Here is an 18,258-nt window from a genome sequence, read left to right as displayed (position 1 = left end):
CCTGGTCCGGATGGTTACTCGATGGCTTATTATAAAACGTTTGTTATGCAATTGTCTCCTTATCTTACTGCTATGTTTAATAAAATCATGCAAGGAGGTAAGATGCACTCTGATTCAATTCTGGCTCAAGTGGCATTGATACCCAAGCCTAATAAAGATTCGTTAGAGTGTGGAAACTACCGTCCCATTTCTGTTTTGAATAATGATGTTAAAATCCTAGGGAAAATTTTAGCTACTCGACTCAATTCTTTTCTGGCTACATTAATCCATCCGGACCAAGTGGGATTTATTCCACATAGAGAAGGTGGTGAAAACATTAGGAGACTATTGCAATTGATTTACCTTCTCAATACTACCAACAATCCAGCCTTGATATTGTCTTTAGACATTCATAAAGCCTTTGATACTGTTACGTGGGACTATTTATATTATATATTGCAGAAGTGTAATTTTGGTGAAAAATTCATATCTGTTATCCAAGCACTGTACAACGTTCCCCAGGCTTTCTTTAAATGGGGTCCCTCTGCTTCCAATAATATTACATTACATAGGGGGACTAGACAGGGGTGCCCCCTCTCACCCTTGCTGTTTATATTAGCAATAGAACCCCTAGCGGCATTGATACGACAGGACTCTAATATTTCGGGAATTTCCATAGGTCCTCAGGAGCATAAACAGATGTTGTTCGCAGATGATATGCTGGCAATTGTCACTAAACCGTTGTCTTCCTTGCCCCCCCTGTTTAATATACTTGACAAATTTGGTGACCTTTCCGGTTTAAAAGTGAACCCGACAAAAACTGAAGCCCTGTCGTTAGGAATCTCCCCACAACATAAAAAATTAATACAACTTAATTTTGACCTGCAATGGAATGATAACTATCTACATTATTTAGGGGTGAATATCACAACCAAACTAGAAGGGTTATACCGAGTAAACTATCCCCAACTTTGGAAAGAAATTGATTCGACTCTTACCAAATGGTCCAAATTGCGATTATCCTGGTTCGGCAGAATAAACGCGGTTAAAATGGATCTTCTCCCCAAAATGTTATATTATTTTCGTGTGTTACCGGTGGAGATTCCAACGCAACATTTAATAATAGTGCAAAAAAAAATTATGAAATTTATATGGGGCAATAAGAAGGCTAGGTTGGCCCATAAGACGGTTTCAAATGTAAAAGGGAAGGGAGGCCTTAGTGTTCCTAATGTAACATTTTATTATCAAGCAGCCCAGATTATGCCTATAATTCATTTCTACCGCCCCATGCCTCCATTATGGGTACAAATTGAAGCAGACCGTATTAAACCATTGACTCCTGCCGTTTTACCGTGGCTTTCTAAGCAAGAAAGGCCTCTGTCTACTACCCCAATTGTGAAAATGGCATTAGCAGTGTGGGACCAGGTTCGGAAAAAAATAGCTTTGAGTTCCTCTTATTTTCCTGCAATGCCCATATGTGGCAACCCTGCTTTCCCCCCGGGCTTACAACGCTGTGACTTTGATTGGTGGCGGGATCATAACTTGAGCTTTATACACCAGTTTATAGGACTCCAAGGTATTAAAAAATGGGACTCACTTAAAGAACAGAGTAACATCCCGGAAAATGAATATTTTCGATATATGCAAATTTATCATTACCTTAAGGATGTGCTTGGCAACTCTACCAATATAGGGACTTTAACCCCTTGGGAACATATATGTTTGAAGTTTCCATGTAGTAATGGAGTGATTTCACTTTTGTATAAGGAGATAGTAAAACTGTCTAATTCTTCCCCTCCTTCTTATACCAAGCAGTAGGAAAAAGACTTTAATACCATCATAAACGAGGAAGACTGGCAACAAATCTAGATAAATACTGCTAAGAGTTCTGTTAACATTTTGGCACAGGAAACTTTATATAAAGTAGTGAGTAGATGGTATTTGGTCCCTGCCAAATTGAATACATATTACCCAAACTGTAGCCCTCTCTGCTTCAGAAATTGTGGGAAAAGAGGGACAATGTTACACACCTGGTGGGAATGCAGGGAAGCTGCTAGACTCTGGTCCAGAGTATTTACTTTAATTGACTCAATCACGGGGATTAGACTTCGGAAAGATCCCATCCAGGTTCTTCTTAATAAATCACTCCCAGTGTCTGATAAGTATCTACGTAAATTTATTCAGTTTATTTTCATTGCAGCAAAGCAAACTATAGCTTCTTCATGGAAAAAACGTTCACTTCCCATATCCCTGTTCCGTGCTAAAATGAACTGGATTATGGTTAATGAACGGTTATTAAGTATTATTTCAGACAAATACAATATTTATATGAAAATCTGGACCCCTTGGATTAGATATACCAGTCAGTGATTGATGTAGCTGTTACTTGTGTCAGACGGGAGAGCCCTTAATTATAACATGGATGGAACCCTGGGACGCAATGCTGTATATAAGGAGACACTTATTATTACATGGCGTAATATATACGGAGTCGAATACAAAGTAATAATTGACACTGCATTTTGTTAAGCAAGTTTATTTGTTTATTGATATGACTATTTCATTATGTTTATTTACAGGTCAATGTGGCATTGTAGCTTTCTGTAATATGTTTTCGTGTAATGTAATAATTCTCCTCTGTGTAGGAGAACACACGCATTTTATAAAGAAAAATTGTAATGTCTTGTCAATATTGATTGATAATAAAAAAAAAGTTTTGAAAGAAATAGTTTGTTTCACCGTTTTTTTTAACTGCGTATGGCAAGAAAAGAAATGCTTGCTGTCATATTTAATCCAAAAGACTCTGTACTTTTGTGCAGAATTTAATATGAACAGGGAGCTGGTTCTATATGTGCAATACCAACTGGAGCTACATTTATAGAAAAATTGAAATGATTATTAATTTACCCAAAAGATCTTTTTATCTGGGGATTAATTATTCAAGTAACTCTTTGCATTGCATAAAGAGAACATCTCTTCCTATGAGATATGAATATATTTGACCAATAAACCAAGAGGAAATTTTTAATATACTGCTGGTATATATATATATATATATATATATTTATTTATATATATATATATATATATATATATATATATATATATATATATATATATATATATAACCCATAATTCTTAAAAATATATGCTGCTTTTAGTGATGGCCGAATTTGCCCAGTTTCACTACAAAAATTGTGAATTTCCCCACGAAATTTGCGAATTTCCCCTTGAAATTCACGAAACGGGTGAAAAATTCACGAAACGGGATTTTTGAAGCCGGCGACATGACACCGCCGACAATTGATGCACATTAAAGTCAATGGACATCTGTTTAATTGTCTCCGATGTCGGAACTGTCGCCTTCATCAAAATTTTTTTGATGCCCGCGAATTTTCTCTGCATATTCGCGAATTTATTCGGCGGCGGTGAAGAGCGCCAATTCACCTGCCAAATAAATAATGTCGCCCATCACTAGTTGCTTTAAAAAACTAGACATACTTTACTTCTACACACATAACCCTATGTTTAAATTCACAATCAGGAGGAGGTTTCTGTATCTTTAGAGAAACACCAGAAATAAAACCTATTTTAACATCTATCATAATATTGTCTTTGCATGCTATTTGACTCTCATGTGCTGATACCATACACATTTAAATATTAATATCTGTGGAAGGTATAGTTTTAGGGTTTATTCCTTTTCTACTGATTTCCTACATGTACTGTATATCTTATCTACTTTTCTAAAGATCAGCAACTCATCTGGAAAATTGAAGACATTTTTCAGCTGCTCTTCCCACTTTATAGTGGTTCTGTTGTTCTGTGGGACTTTACTAAGTTGGAACTTAAAGTCAGAGGCTCATTTCTTTCTAAAGAATGAGACAAATTACTGTCTCTAATTTACATTGCCGTTGTTCCTGCAATAAAGCGCATAGCCTGAGGAACAAAGAGGTTTTAAGGGCCTTGAAAAAGCAGTTTTTAAAAACAAGAATAATAAATAAAATGTAAAATAGAATAGCCATCAAAAATTTGAATATGCAAAAACCCACCTGAAGCCTCTCCAAATGACCTTGCAGTGGGGTTCCATCCTTGGTATCCTCCTTTTTGAGTTACCCACCCTTTTATCACCCCTAAATCTTGAACCTAATTTAATGATGTTAATCCTCATATGTACACTAGAAGCTTCATAGAAATAAAAAATATACACACATATATACATTAAATTGTTGTAGATAGATGTAAATATTGCTATAACAGTTAAAATTTCATAATTGTAGCTATATACACAGGTAATATGTGTACTCTAAAATGTCATACTAAATGTTTCAGATGCGGTGCCCCAATTTACTGTTTTTGGATTGTGGGTTTGATTTTCACTAGGTCACTTTTTGTGTAGAGGACCCAAAACAGAAACTTGAATAACAAACATCTGCAGTAAGAGAATAAAGGTTCTATTTAGATTTAGACAGATTTATCAAGGGTCGAATTTCGAAGTAATAGGAGTTTTTTGGAAAGAAAAAAAAAACAGGCAAAATTTATAAAAAAAAAAATGTAAAAAGATTTCTGCGGCTGAATCGGCTGTATTCAAATCTTACGAATCGAAGTAAGATCTTATTCGATCAAATTCGATTCGAAGTATTTTTTAAAAAAAAAACTGTGATTGACCAATTATCTTAATACAGTTCTATAGCAATTAGGTTTATCATTCCAAATTCACCAATAATATTAATGCAGTCCTATAGAAATTAGGGTTAAAGACGTGATCCGATATGTATAATTGATATTGTCTGGAAAAAGTACTCAAAATACTCGAAAAATTCCATTTTTTATTATAAAATCCAAATTTTTAGTGGAAGAAAAACACTTTATTATATTTATTATACCCTGAGGATGGAAAAAGTCTGGATCCAAAAATCAGGCATCACAGACCTGCTGAGGTTATATATGTGTCTTTTTCATTGTCACATTCCTATTTTTTTTTTCTTTTTTTCACTTTTTTAAATTTTATTCTTTTACTTTTTCCTATCTCTCTTTTTTTCTGTCTCCCCCTCATTTTTGTTTTTTTCTCCTCTTTTTTTTCTCTTTTTTTACCTTTATATACCTGGCAAGACCCAGTCTGATAGTCTAACCAGAATGGAGCCTTATAATCCTATAAAGAATATTTAAGATTGCTGGGGGCAAAGGAAGTGAAGTCAATAGCATATACATGTTTTCATATGTTTATTGTTGTCTGTAGCCCTAGGAGATCATGCCCCACAAAATCCATACAGAAGAATCCACCTTTAGATGGAGCTACTTTAGGGGGGTTATTTATCAAAATCCAAAAATGTCTCATTATTTTCTGAAATCTACTCCAACCAAATCCGCAGGGGTTATTTCCTCTTATTTATCAATATATTTTCCAGAAAATTTCCCAAAAAATGCAAAAAAATTGTGAAAATCAAAATCAATTGTGTGAATTTTTCAGATTTTCCACCTGAAAACTGTTTTTTTCAGATTTTTGCCCTAATACCAGGAAGTCATGTATGGATTATGACATGAAACACCACGCAGATCTGGATATCTTCTGGACTTTTCCCATTGACTTATATACAACCTTGGCAGATCTGACATGCTGGATTTTCGGATTCTGAGTTTTTCCATCCTTGGGATATAATAAATCCTGAAAAATTTGAGTTTTGCTTTTTCACAAAAAAATCGGATTTTATAGTAAAAAAAAAAACTTGACTTTTTCGAGTTTTTGGCATTTGGATTTTAATAAATAAAAACCTAGTTGTTAGCAGCCATAGTGTAAAGGAGAGCAACACAGAAACGAATAGACAAAGGTAGGAGAATATGTAGTACATTGCAGCAGACCACAAGCCACGATAGAAATAGGAAAAGTAATTAAAAGAAAACGTGGAAAAAATGAATATAGTTTAATATAGTTTCATTTCCTGCAAATTAGGCAGGCTACTAATCTTATATAAGAAGGACACAAAACATTGGTTTATGAAGAACTGAAGATTTGCCATATTATTTTGAAAATAGTGTCTTCATTGCTCTCTGTATTTCCTTATTCCTGAGACTGTATATTAGGGGGTTCAGCATAGGAGTTAAGGCTGTAAAAATCACTGTGATTATCTGGTCTAGTTGCTGTGAGTTTTCTGGTGCCATGTACATCCATGATGCAGTTCCATAAAACAGAAGGAGGGCGGTAAGATGGGAGGAACAAGTGGAGAAGGCTTTTTTCCTACCAGTTGCAGACTTTATCAGTACAATGCTATGGATTATTTTGGTATAAGAAGCTAAGCAGATCAGGAACGGGAGGACTCCATAAATCACTGACCCCAATAACATGCAAAAGTTGATGCCTACTGACTCACAGGTGATTTTTGCCATATATTTGCCATCACAGAAGAACTGGTTAATTGTATTGGGACCACAAAATTGTAACTGTGAAATAATCGAAGAAGCTATAAGAGCATTTGGAAATGCAGATGCCCAGATTCCTGCCAAAATCCGAGCACACTTTTTTATGTTAATTATGAGGTGATATTTCAAAGGATCACAGATAGCAACATAGCGGTCATATGCCATGAAAGCCAGCAAGATAATTTCACTCTGAGCGAACATTGTGTAGAAGAACAACTGAGTGAAGCACTCTGGGAGAGAGATGATGTTATTGCCAGTAAGTAGGATGTGCAGTAGTTTTGGGAGAGTTGTTGTGGTGTAACAAATGTCTATAAAAGACAGGTTGGCAAGTAAAAAGTACATAGGGGTGTGTAAGTGAACATCATTGCATGTAACTGCGATTATACTCAGATTTCCCAACACTCCAAACATGTACACAAAGAAAAAGGTGATAAAAAGTGTTGGCTGTTTCTCTCCTTCTCTGGAAAATGCTAAAATATGAAAATAAGTGAATTTGGTATTGTTGCCCATCAGTCAAATGTATTTCTAGAAGAGAAAAAATATTTAAATTATCACTTTGTGGTAAGTAAATAAAAATTATACAGAAAGTGCAGATTTTGCTTTGTGTTATGGATACCAATCCCCTGACCTGATTTTACGCTACTGTTGGCATCACTATATTAAGAACTGCAACTAATCAGTAGAATAAAAATATAAGAACAGCGCATTAACATACAACGAAATGAAAGCATAAAAAATGCAAAAACATGGTACAATGGGAATATCCAAACATAAATAACATCAGAGGCAGGAAGGAAAAATAAGTAGTAAATCACTTTCAAGTTATGGTATTATAGAGCAGGTACCTATCAATCTTGTGCCCATGAACGTTAAAAGGGTGGTTCACCTTTAAATTATAGAAGGGCAAATTCTAAGCAACTTTTCAATTGGCCTTAATTTTTCCTTTTTTATAGTTTTTTTTTAAATGATTTGCCTTTGTTTTCTGACTCCAGCTTTTAAATAGGGGTCAATGACCCCATCTAAAAAACAAATGCTCTGTATGGCTACAGGTGTATTGTTATGGCTATGTTTTATTACTCAGTGTTCTATTCAGGCTTCTCTTATTCATATTCCAGTATCTTGTTCAAAACCATAAATAATACAAAATGAAAACCAATTGAAAATTGTCTCAGAATATCCCTCTCTGTATTATACTAAAACTTAAAGGACCAGTACCGTAACATAAACACCAAGACAACGGCGACAGTCCCTGCCTTCTATGGGAGATAGCCAGGGAGGAGAAATCGAGCACCACACGATGAATCGTCGCCCTGTGGCCATTTCTGAAAAGGAGTGCATGCAGAGAATCGAAAAGTAATTTCTTAATAAAAGCTTTGCGATTTAAAAGTTAAAACTGTCTTGGTGTTTTATTTTCGTTAAAAAGAAACAAATTTTTTTTAAAACATTTTTTTATGTTACTGGTCCTTTAATTTAAAGGTGAACAACCCCTTTCAAGATTGGTGCAGGGCCCGTTAACCTGAAATATGTATTTTATTTGCCACAAAATTATATAAGAATAAACCAGAATAAAAATAGCCCAGCTTGCCAACATCATTGTATAAGCAGACAAATACAGATGCCAGGGTATTATTTTACGTAGTTGGCTAAAATCTTCATCAGTTTATGGGGATGAAATGGATACAATGGCTAGGCAGGCAGCAGAGTACAAATACCAAAGGACCTTAAAAGTGAGTGGTCCTTATGCTGAGGTCAGTTCTCCAGCCAAGACTCTAGTTCCGACAACTGTTGTTGTGATCCACTGCCTTGACCCCTGCATGGGTGAGCATGCATAGTAGGCATTCAAAAGAAGCAGAGTCTTGTCTGGAAGTTGACTACTGCTGCATTATTAAGACATGTCAACACCAGCAGTGTAATGTGTGAGAACCGACAGATACTGGTTTCAAAAGCATTAACATTTGTAAGTAACATCATTACAAATATTTCATTAATATATATAGAAAAATTGATAAAGAATAAAAATTGCTTAGATTACGCACATTTTCATACTGGGGTTTGCATTACTGAAAGAAAATAAGTCTTTTGTTAGACTGAGAACCAACTTGAGAGTAGTGATCGGCGAATCTAACCAGTTTTGCGTCACGGAAAACTTGTGAAACAGTAAAAATTTGCTGAAATGCATTGAAATCTAGGGGCAACAATTTTTTTTTTTTGACACACGACAATTTTTTTTTCACCCAATTTTTTCACTACTACGCAAGAGCCATAGCATAAAATGTCTTTACTGAGGAAAAGGAAGAGATTATTCATCTCAGCTACTGTAAGTGCGCTTGAGATCTCATACAGCCAAGCAAGAAATGATTCAACAAATGATAATCCCAGTGATCCTCACTATAACAGTGGCTGGAACAACTGCTAATGAACAAAATGTTTGCCAGGCATGGATTTACAGCAAAAGTCTGCATTTCCTCATCAGCAAATATAGTCACAAAACATTGGATCATGAAAATCTGCCCCCCCCCCCCAAAAAAAAATTACTGTGATAAGATGCCCATTGACCCAATGTATTTTGAACAGTTGCAGCAAAAAAAAAAACTCCTGCATAATGCATATTGTGAATTTTCCCATGGAGAGATTTGCTCATCACTACTAATGCAAAGGCATTACAGCACTGGACACGAAAAACTATGTAAGCAACTATCTTTTAGACATTACCAGGGCCTCTTTACTTTGTATGCATAAAAAGCTATCATGAATTGAGAGCACCTACCTCATTCTGTGGCTACTAAAGTAAATAAAGTACTGTCTGGCATAAAAAATAGCTCTCCCTTAACTCAAGGAATGAAAACATAACTTTGCCTTTTTTATAGCTGCTAAGGCCTCATCTGTAGTATGCAGCGCAGTTTTCGAGAGAGTGCAGAGATGTGCAACTAAACTGGTAAAAGGGACATAGGTTAGACTGTCAAGGTTGGGGTTGTTTTCTTTCTAAAAAAAAAAAAAGAGGCTTGCGAGGGGAAATTATCACCGTGGCCATCCCTTCAGACTAGAGGAACAGAACTTTCATTTGAAGCAGAGTAAGTGGTTCTTCACAGTGAGGACAGTGAGGTTGTGGAATGCACTGCCGGGTGATGTTGTGATGGCTGATTCTGTTAATGGCTTTAAGAATGGCTTGGATGATTTCTTGGACAAGCGTAATATCAAAGTTTAATCTACAATCAGTATAGGTATTTGTACAGTATATATTAAGTTTATATATGTGAGTGTTTAGGTAGGTCTGTATGAGTATGTGTATATATATGTACACTGGGATTTGTTTGGAGGGATTGGACTGGTCTATTTTCAACTTAACTATGTAAATATGCACTTTACCTTCATGTTCCGTGCTATTGCTCCTGCTGATGTAGGGGAACCCTGAGCTACCACCACTGAACCAAGCAGTACCTCCGCAGCCCCCACTAATTAATCGTTGCAGCACAAACGCACTAAATGAATAGGGTGTACATGCCAATCTCACCCCAACCTTCAGAAATTACAAGGCTGACATTTTTCAGTGCAATTGTATCCTATTCAAATTTGTAACTGTGCCAGTTCTCACTCCTGGCTCTCGATTTCGATGGAATTTTTGGAAAACATGCTGCATTGTGAGTAAAAAAACAGTGATTGCATTTTGAAGTGCACTTCGTCGAATCATATTAATCAAAGTAACATTGTATTCGATCGAATTAAATTTGAAGTTTTTTTTTAAAAAAAAAACCTTAGATTTTTCAAAGTCCACCAAATGACTCCAAGTAGGTTCTAGGAGGCCCCCCATAGGCTAAAACAGCAATTCGGCAGGTTTTAGATGGCAAATAGTCAAAGTCGAATTTTTAAAGAGACAATACATGATACATTTTGATATTTGAATTTTTAAATTTTTTTCAAATTCAATTCAGATTTGGCCTATTCCGTAGTTGAAATACAGTAAAATGTTTAAATTTGAATTTTCACTTCGACCCTTGATAAATCTGCCCCTACATGTATGGTAAATAATGATCCCTTAGGAGAGGGTGGCTAGATAAGAGAATAGGGGGTATATTTTTCAAAAACTGAAGTTAGAGATCACCACAGTCCTCTTGAGTGAAACTCCGCCACTCACCATTTATTTCTATGGGATTTTTAAACCCATTGATAAATACTCTTTTAAAAATTCCATAGAAATAAATGGAGAGTGGCCAAATTTCACTCCAGAGGACTGTGGCGACCTCTAACTTGACTCTTTGATAAATATACCCCTATGTGTTTGTGCATGGCTACACCAACAAGGCTTTTCAATAATGTTACCCTTTTACCCTCCTTCCTATATTTTTATTATTTCCTTCTTCAGTATTCTTTTAGCAGCCTGTTGTTACTTTTGAATTAAACCCTGAATTAAGTCCCTTTAATAAAGTGATTATTTTCAACTGAATCTGTTCTGTCTGTATCCTATACAGTGGGCAGAAAGTAATAAAAGTTGTAAAAAGAATAAAAAATATAACATAATTGGAATTCACTATGTAATTTTGTGTAGATTTAAAAAAAAAAGAAGCTATAATAACAGAGAATAAAAAATACGTTCTACCAGCAGCATTCCCAGTTGTAAAACTGAAGCAAATTATGTTGGCTTAAAACATGTAAATTACAATGGCACAGTATCAGGTTACCTTCTCCTTTTAAGAGGCTTTATAAATAGATGAACACCTTTAACTTTGTAGAATGAAACAGAAACAGACTTGGGGAAGAGATTTGTACTTGTCCCAGTGATGAAAATATCACACACTGTGGGTCGTTCTTTTAAGTGATCTAAATTGCATTTAGATCTAAAGTGACAGTCTTGGCCTGTTGTATTTCCCCCCTTACTGAAATCATGTCATGTGGTGTGGTGCTAAATATGAACGTCCATTCAATTACCTTTATTGTGAAGATATTTATACAGGTATGGGACCTGTTATCCAGAATGCTCGGGAACTGTGGCATTACAGATAATGGATCTTTCCTTAATTTGGATCTTCATACCTTAAGTCTACTAGAAAATCATGTAAACATTAAATTAGCCCAACAGGCTGGTTTTGCTTCCAATAAGGATTAATTATATCTTAGTATGGATCAAGTACCAGGTATTGTTTTATTATTACAGAGAAAAGGAAAGCATTTTTAAATATATGGATTATTTGGATAAAATGGAGTCTATGAGAGACAGCCTTTCCGTAATTCAGAGCTTTCTGGATGACAAGTCTTCGGATAATGCATCCCATAACGTTTCAGACAAATGTTTCTATCTGCTAAAAAAATTTTTTTGCAAACAAGTTTAGCAGGACAATTAGCCTAGGTATGTGTAAATCTCTAACCTTAATACATGTTTTCATCTGTCCATCTGATCCCTGCATCTCCCATACTGTGCAGCACACACCTTACCTTAACAGTGAAATTGGGTGTTTGTTCCTTTGTGTGAGCAAATGAAAACTTTGGGAACTATATATCTTTTCAGCCTTATTTGTCTTTAACAGGAGTATTTTCTGGGGACCTGTAATGCACTAATAATAAGTCCCTTATGCTTTGATATTGTAATCATTAAATGTTGTTTGTCTTTCATTAAGTGCCTTGGGAGAAGAAAACAACTTGTTCATGAAATTCAGTATAGCCATTTTTAGTTCCTTAAGGGCTGCCCTTTAGAGCATTGACTGGGAAATTATGTTTTCTGCCAAAAACACAGAACATCAATGCATATCATTAAAAATTACAGTATATTAAATCCTCAATGTATTCCCTTAAGAAGTAAATGTAGAAGCAACAAGAACCATCCTATGTGGCTTAATAGAGAAGTAAAGAAATTAATAGGATAGAAGTATATTAAAGGAGACCTGCCAATCTAAAAAATAATTCCAAACCCTTTTTTATGATGTTAGTCAAGTAAAATAAATGTCACTTTCACTCCTTAAATTATTTAAATCTTGTTTCTTTTAGTCTTTGAATTCACAATCACAGCAAGCAGGAAGGTGCTATTTTGTGAACACTGTTATTAAGGCAAGCATTGCATCATGCCAAAATATTGTTTATGCTCCAGAAGGCTGCACCTGATGCCCATGCTCTGTTAAATGGTAAGGAAGTAGTGGGGTAGGAGAAGTGCACTGACATCTAGAAAGTGCAGATTGGAAAGTGAAAGTAGTTAGCTGCCCCTCCTCTATGGGGCAGGCAATATGTGATTGACAGCTAAGACTTTTAAACAAGTTTATAACAGGTATGGATGTTTAAATAGAAAAACTAATTTAGGTTTCATGTTTAGTTTGAAAAGGACTTTTATTGCATAGCTTTTAATGTCTGGGTGACTGGTCCCCTTTAATAGTCAAAAGATGCAGGTTGAGAGTGCTGCTCCTCTAAATAATGTTACCAATATGGTTGAAGGCAAATGTGCTAAATCGGTTATTTTCTTCAGTGTATACAATAGAAGAGTCAAAGTTCCCAGACCTCTCCTAGCTGCAATGTTGACTCAGTTCAATCTAGCCAGTGGCTGACTCAGGATATGGTTCATAAAGCTTTCCGAATAATTAATGTAAACACGGTGCAAGGGCCACACGGAATACATCCTCAGGTACTAAGAGAGCTTAGTTCAGATTTAGACCAGCCTCTATTTCTGGGTTTCTCAGACTTGCTTTCATCTGGTATAGTACCTATAGATTGTTGGAAAGCTGATGTAATTCCTATATTTAAAGGGATTATGATTTCAGTCTAGCAATTATAGGCCAGTAAATTTGACATTCATGGTGGGTAAATTGTTTGAAAACTTTTAAGGGATCACATTCAAAATTTTATCCTGGTGAATGACATTATGAGCAGTAATCAGCATGGCTCTATGAAGGATAGGTCATGTCAGATTCTGAAGGTGGCCTCATGTACATCCAGAATTTTCCCACAGAAAATAATCAAAACAGTGTCCTGGGAAGTGCAAGTGGAGAAAGTCTTTTTTCTGCCATGTTTGGACTTGATTTGCAGAATACTGTATATTATATTGGTTTAAGTAAGTTTACAGAAAATGGCAGGATTCCAAATAAAACAATTCTGTGTAAGACAATTGTAATAAATGTACCTGGCAGGCGGCAAGGATGCCCACCACCTCACCTGCAGGGCCGTCCGCTTGTCTTTGAGCGCCAGGTTGAGCAGCGCTCGGGAGGATTCAGCTTTACCCAGAGTGCCACGTGACGTCATCGCGTAATGAGCAAATTTTTTTCAAAAGGGGCCTTAGACTAAAATGCATTGCCCAATGTAAAGGTTCTTTCTGGTTCATGGGTGCTCTCAGTATTGATTTGTGATTCTGATTCCAGTGTTTTGACCCTCATCTGTCCCTGATTCCACCAGCTTGCTGCCTGTACTGACTCGTTCGGTTGCCGTGTTCGACCAAAACTCTCTCCCTTGTTCTCCCGTATGAAGACCTGGCGGCATCTGAGTAGCGGAGGGCTCCACCTGAAGCCAAAGGTGGCTGCTAAACCAGAGGAGCAGGCTTAGACCGGAACATTGGAGTTACAGTAGTTCTCAGTTAGGGATACCCTACGTTACAACAACATTATAAAAAATAGGCATATCTTTAACAGAAATTTTTGCCAGAGCTATACTGTAACATCACAGCAGAACTGATTAATCTTATTGAGCTGACCAAACAGCAGTTTTGAAGCAAGATCAGTAATAAATGATGCATTCGCAGAACCAAATATCCAGGTCCCTACAATTCTCCTGTTAATAATGAGATGATATATTAAGGGCCAGCAGATGGAAACACAATGATCATATGTCAGAAGATAATACAACCATTTCTATTTCAACTTAGGCCACAAAAAAGTACACCTGAGTAAAATATTGCATGAATGTTATTGAGTTATTGTCAAAGGTAACATGTCCATCAGTTTGAGTAGATTAGTGATAGGGTAGCAGATGTCTATAAAGGCCAGATTGCAGAGAAAGAAGCCATTGTGTGTAATTGAACATCATTGTATATAACAATTATTTTCACCAGATTTTCTATTAAAAAAAGAGAAAACCGAGAAATAAAAAAGGGTTGTTTTCATTTGGTTTTCCATTTTAAAAGAAAAGGAACATCCATAGGGCAAATTCCTTAAATGGCGAACATTCGCCAGCGATGGCTTCGCAGCCATCGCAACACTTCACCAGGCATAACTTCCCTCCGACTACGCCAATTCACTAAAGTGTGACGTTGCGTCCAACGTACCGAACGCTGTCGAATTTTCGCTAGCGTTACTTCGAAAATCAAATCGAAGATGCACTAGCATTGCCTAATTTGCATACGGTGGGAAATGATAAAGTTACATGGACATATATGTTGCAGCAAATACATTACACAAGTCCAGGGAACCTTAATACATAAAATGGAGTTGTTAAAATGCCCTTCACATGAGCCCACTGTATAGTTTATGTTCGATATGTTAGAAAACGGAGGGGGGAACCCGGTTACCCAAAAAAAAAATTACGGACCTTTGCAGGCTATCACTCAGAAAAAAGGAAAAGACACCAGCGTTTTTTGGGACTTTGGGGGATTTTTAGGGATTTTGCCCAACAAATTGAGGAAGTCCTATGCACTCCATTGCACTTCGCCTGGTCTGAACTGGTGAAGACAAGTCTGGAAAATGATGTAACGTTTAGTAAAATCCGCATCTTAGTAAATTTGTGGAGTTAAGTCCGTTCGCCAGAGCAAAAATTCGCCTGGCATTACAGTGAGAAGCAACGTAGCGTCTATCTCCTTTGATATCGAAGAGATGCCTGCACCCGTTAGGGAATCGGTGAAGTTCCCAAATTATGCCATGCTGGCAAATTTTTGCTAGCGTTAATCGAATTTCGAAATTTTTGGGTACTTCGACCATCAAATAGGCCAAATTCGACTCTAAATCAAAGTGAAAATGCTTCCACTCTTCGACCATTCGATAATCGAAGTACTGCCTCTTTAAAAAACTTCAACTTCGACACTTCGCCACCTTAAACCTGCCGAATTGCTATGTTAGCCTATGAGGACCTCCTAGAACCCATAGCCAGTATTTGGCTAAGTTTTGAGAGGTTGAAGTTGAAGTCGAACTAGCCTATTCGAGAATAGGATCAAGAAACCAGACACTATGAAGGGTCGAATTTCGAAGTGAAAAAAAATTCGACCCTTGATAAATCTGCCCCCTAATCATCTGGTTTCTTGATCCTATTCCCGTCCAACTAATTCTTTTTTTCTTCATATTTGCTTCATCCATTAGCTCACTCGTTATCTCTTTCCACTGGAACTTTTCTGTCATTGTTTAAACTTACTTTCATTGACCCTAAATTCCCTCATTTTTCCCCCTCAAAATGATTGGATTGCATACTATCTTTCTGATCAATCTTTCTACATCTGCCTGACTATATCAACATCATTTATCTGGCTCTGTTTGCCACAAGGATTCATCCCATAGAATCGGGTGCTGAAAATATTTGCAGAAAAAAAAACAGATGCCCATTGATTTTTGCTGTGAATTTTTTGGCAAAGCAAAACAGGACAGATTTGCCCATTACTATTTATCAGCTCCTCTGCTTACAACAAAACATGGATAGAACCTAATTGTTGTTGTTTTCACCTTGTATAAGCATTTTCCTGCCTAATATGTTTAATAATGTTGACAAAATCTATATCTCCGTATACCTCTAAGTTCAATAAAAATGATTCTTCACTCTGATTCTTGAAACCTCAACAAAGGCCATTAGTTAGAAGCATTTCTGTTTCTCACATTGGCTTTAATTTCTTACCTTGCCATTAGTGATGGGTGAATGTATTCGCCAGGCGAATTTGCCTGTTTCGCCTCTGGCGACGCTTTCGACGCTGGCGTCAACGTTTTTTCGACACCGGCGACGGTTCCTATGCCAGCGCCCATTCAAAACCGGCAACAATAACTGGACGCCCATTGACTTTAATGGGCGTCGGCATCAACTTTGACGCCGACGAATTGTCACTAGCGTCGGCCTTCTGACTCAATTCACTGATTAGCAGGAATGGAATTCTGGCTTGAATTCTAACTTGAATTAAACACTTTGGCCTTGGGCAAGCATAGCATTGGCTTATAATGTGTGGTAATATGATGAGTGAAGTTGTAAAATTTTTTAAAATCTTTAGTATATGTGTATGTAAACTGTAGGATTTAACTGTGCATCTGTTTCCTTGCTGTATCTAATGGTGTTGACAACAACCATATCTCCCTAGGCCCCAAGCTGACTTAGAAGTGATTCTTCGCTTTGTTCATTCAACCATTCCCAATTGAAGATGCTTACAAAGTCTTGCAACCTTTAGTCTAAAAAGATTTCACAAGGGGAAGTTGTGCTCAGCACTAATTTTTAAAAACATCAAGTGGGGGGTGCAATGAGATTGTGACCACAAAATTCACATGGACAAATACAAAAGATCCTCTGCTCTCAACCCATTATCAATATATTAAGGACATTGAAACATTTTGTGCCTTAAGCTACTAAAAATGCCTTATCCTTTAAAAAAAACAGGGATTGTTTGTCCATATATTGCAATTTATTTAAGTTGGTCAACTACTTCAATGTCATCCCATATCTGGCCAGTCCTACACTCAACTTGTATCTGATTCATTAAGAATTCTATTGCTTCATTATACATTTTACAAAGGGATTAGGTTTTACCCGCAACTTACTAGCTGCTTTCAAGGTTAAAACTCCCAAACTTGGCTGCCCTTTTATTGGCCACCAGTGGGATCACCTGACTATAGCTTGAAAGGGTGGGAGCTACAACATGGAGCTGACCACTGCTCCTGTATAACTATAACAAACAAGGGAAAGTTGTGCTCACCACTAATTTTTAAAAACATTAAGTGGGGGTGCAATGAGGTTGTGACCACAACATTCACATAGACAAATCATTTGAGTGTCGTACTGGCCATATAAGGGATGACTTTGATGTAGTTGGCCAGCTTAAATATAATATATATATATATGGACAAGCAATCCCTTTATTGTTTAAAGGGTAAGGCATTTCTAGTAGCTTAAGGCACAAAATGTTTCAATGTCCTTAATATATTGATAATGGGTTGAGTGCAGAGGATCTTTTGTAAATCTAAAAAGATTTCATGTTTGTCTGATGCTAGGCTCAGCATGTGGTGGGAAGCTGGTTAAGACCCAGAAATCATAGCACACATTGCTATCAATGACAGTGTTAAGAATGGTTTCAGAAATCTAGTTGAAAAGCATGGAGGGCTAGTTGACTACATATCTCAGAGGTATAACCTGTACCATGTGTTACATTAGAGAGGAAGAGGCAGATAAGTGTGTAGCCAAAAAATGGTGTAAGAATTAATGACTTTATTACAATCCAATGCATTTTACACATATCAATTGTGTTAACTTCGGAAATACTTGCAGAACATGTCTGGTGTTAATTCCACGGTTCCCTTGTGTACATTGGGCCCTGTAGTTTGTAAGGTGTGAGCATTGCATGTCGTTCAGAGCATCAGAGTGATACAATTTACTAATGTGAATACATTTACTACAATATAAAAGTGGTCCAGGTGCACAGACCCTCAGCTTGGGGGTGGAATAAACCAATGACAATATTATTGTTTGTGGAATTTAGGCACAGAAACACAGGCCTCAAAAATATAGTAAAAAATCTCCAATTTATTTGTTTACATTTCAAAAAAAGTGAACATTTCCCACAGGCTTACTCATTTCGTGCCCTTAGGGCACCAGTGCAGGGGCTCCAGTACAGTGCCACTCCCTGCAAGATGCTAAGGAGCAGGTATAGGTGGAAGTAAAATGTTGCTTTTCATTCACCAGTATTAAGAGTGAAGACAAACAGAGAGGAACATTTCTCCA

The 18,258-nt window shown here is 36.6% G+C and overlaps 1 protein-coding gene across 1 annotated transcript; it reads right to left on the bottom strand.

Annotated features, from left to right (window-relative positions):
- Positions 1-5,997: 5,997 nt before the first annotated feature.
- Positions 5,998-6,906, bottom strand: LOC121402023 (olfactory receptor 5V1-like). Its single transcript, XM_041587747.1, has one exon. The coding sequence runs from the start codon at positions 6,904-6,906 to the stop codon at positions 5,998-6,000; it is 909 nt and encodes a 302-aa protein (XP_041443681.1).
- Between the last annotated feature and the right edge of the window lie 11,352 nt (positions 6,907-18,258).

The sequence above is a fragment of the Xenopus laevis genome, chromosome 3S (assembly GCF_017654675.1).
Source record: "Xenopus laevis strain J_2021 chromosome 3S, Xenopus_laevis_v10.1, whole genome shotgun sequence".
Taxonomy (NCBI): Eukaryota; Metazoa; Chordata; class Amphibia; order Anura; family Pipidae; genus Xenopus; species Xenopus laevis.
The sequence above is the reverse complement of the archived record's forward strand: the minus strand, read 5'-3'. Positions and strand labels throughout refer to the sequence as shown.

Bases quoted from the DNA above. Each gene is read 5' to 3' on its own strand.
- LOC121402023 (XM_041587747.1), bottom strand. From the start codon at position 6,906: ATGGGCAACAATACCAAATTCACTTATTTTCATATTTTAGCATTTTCC.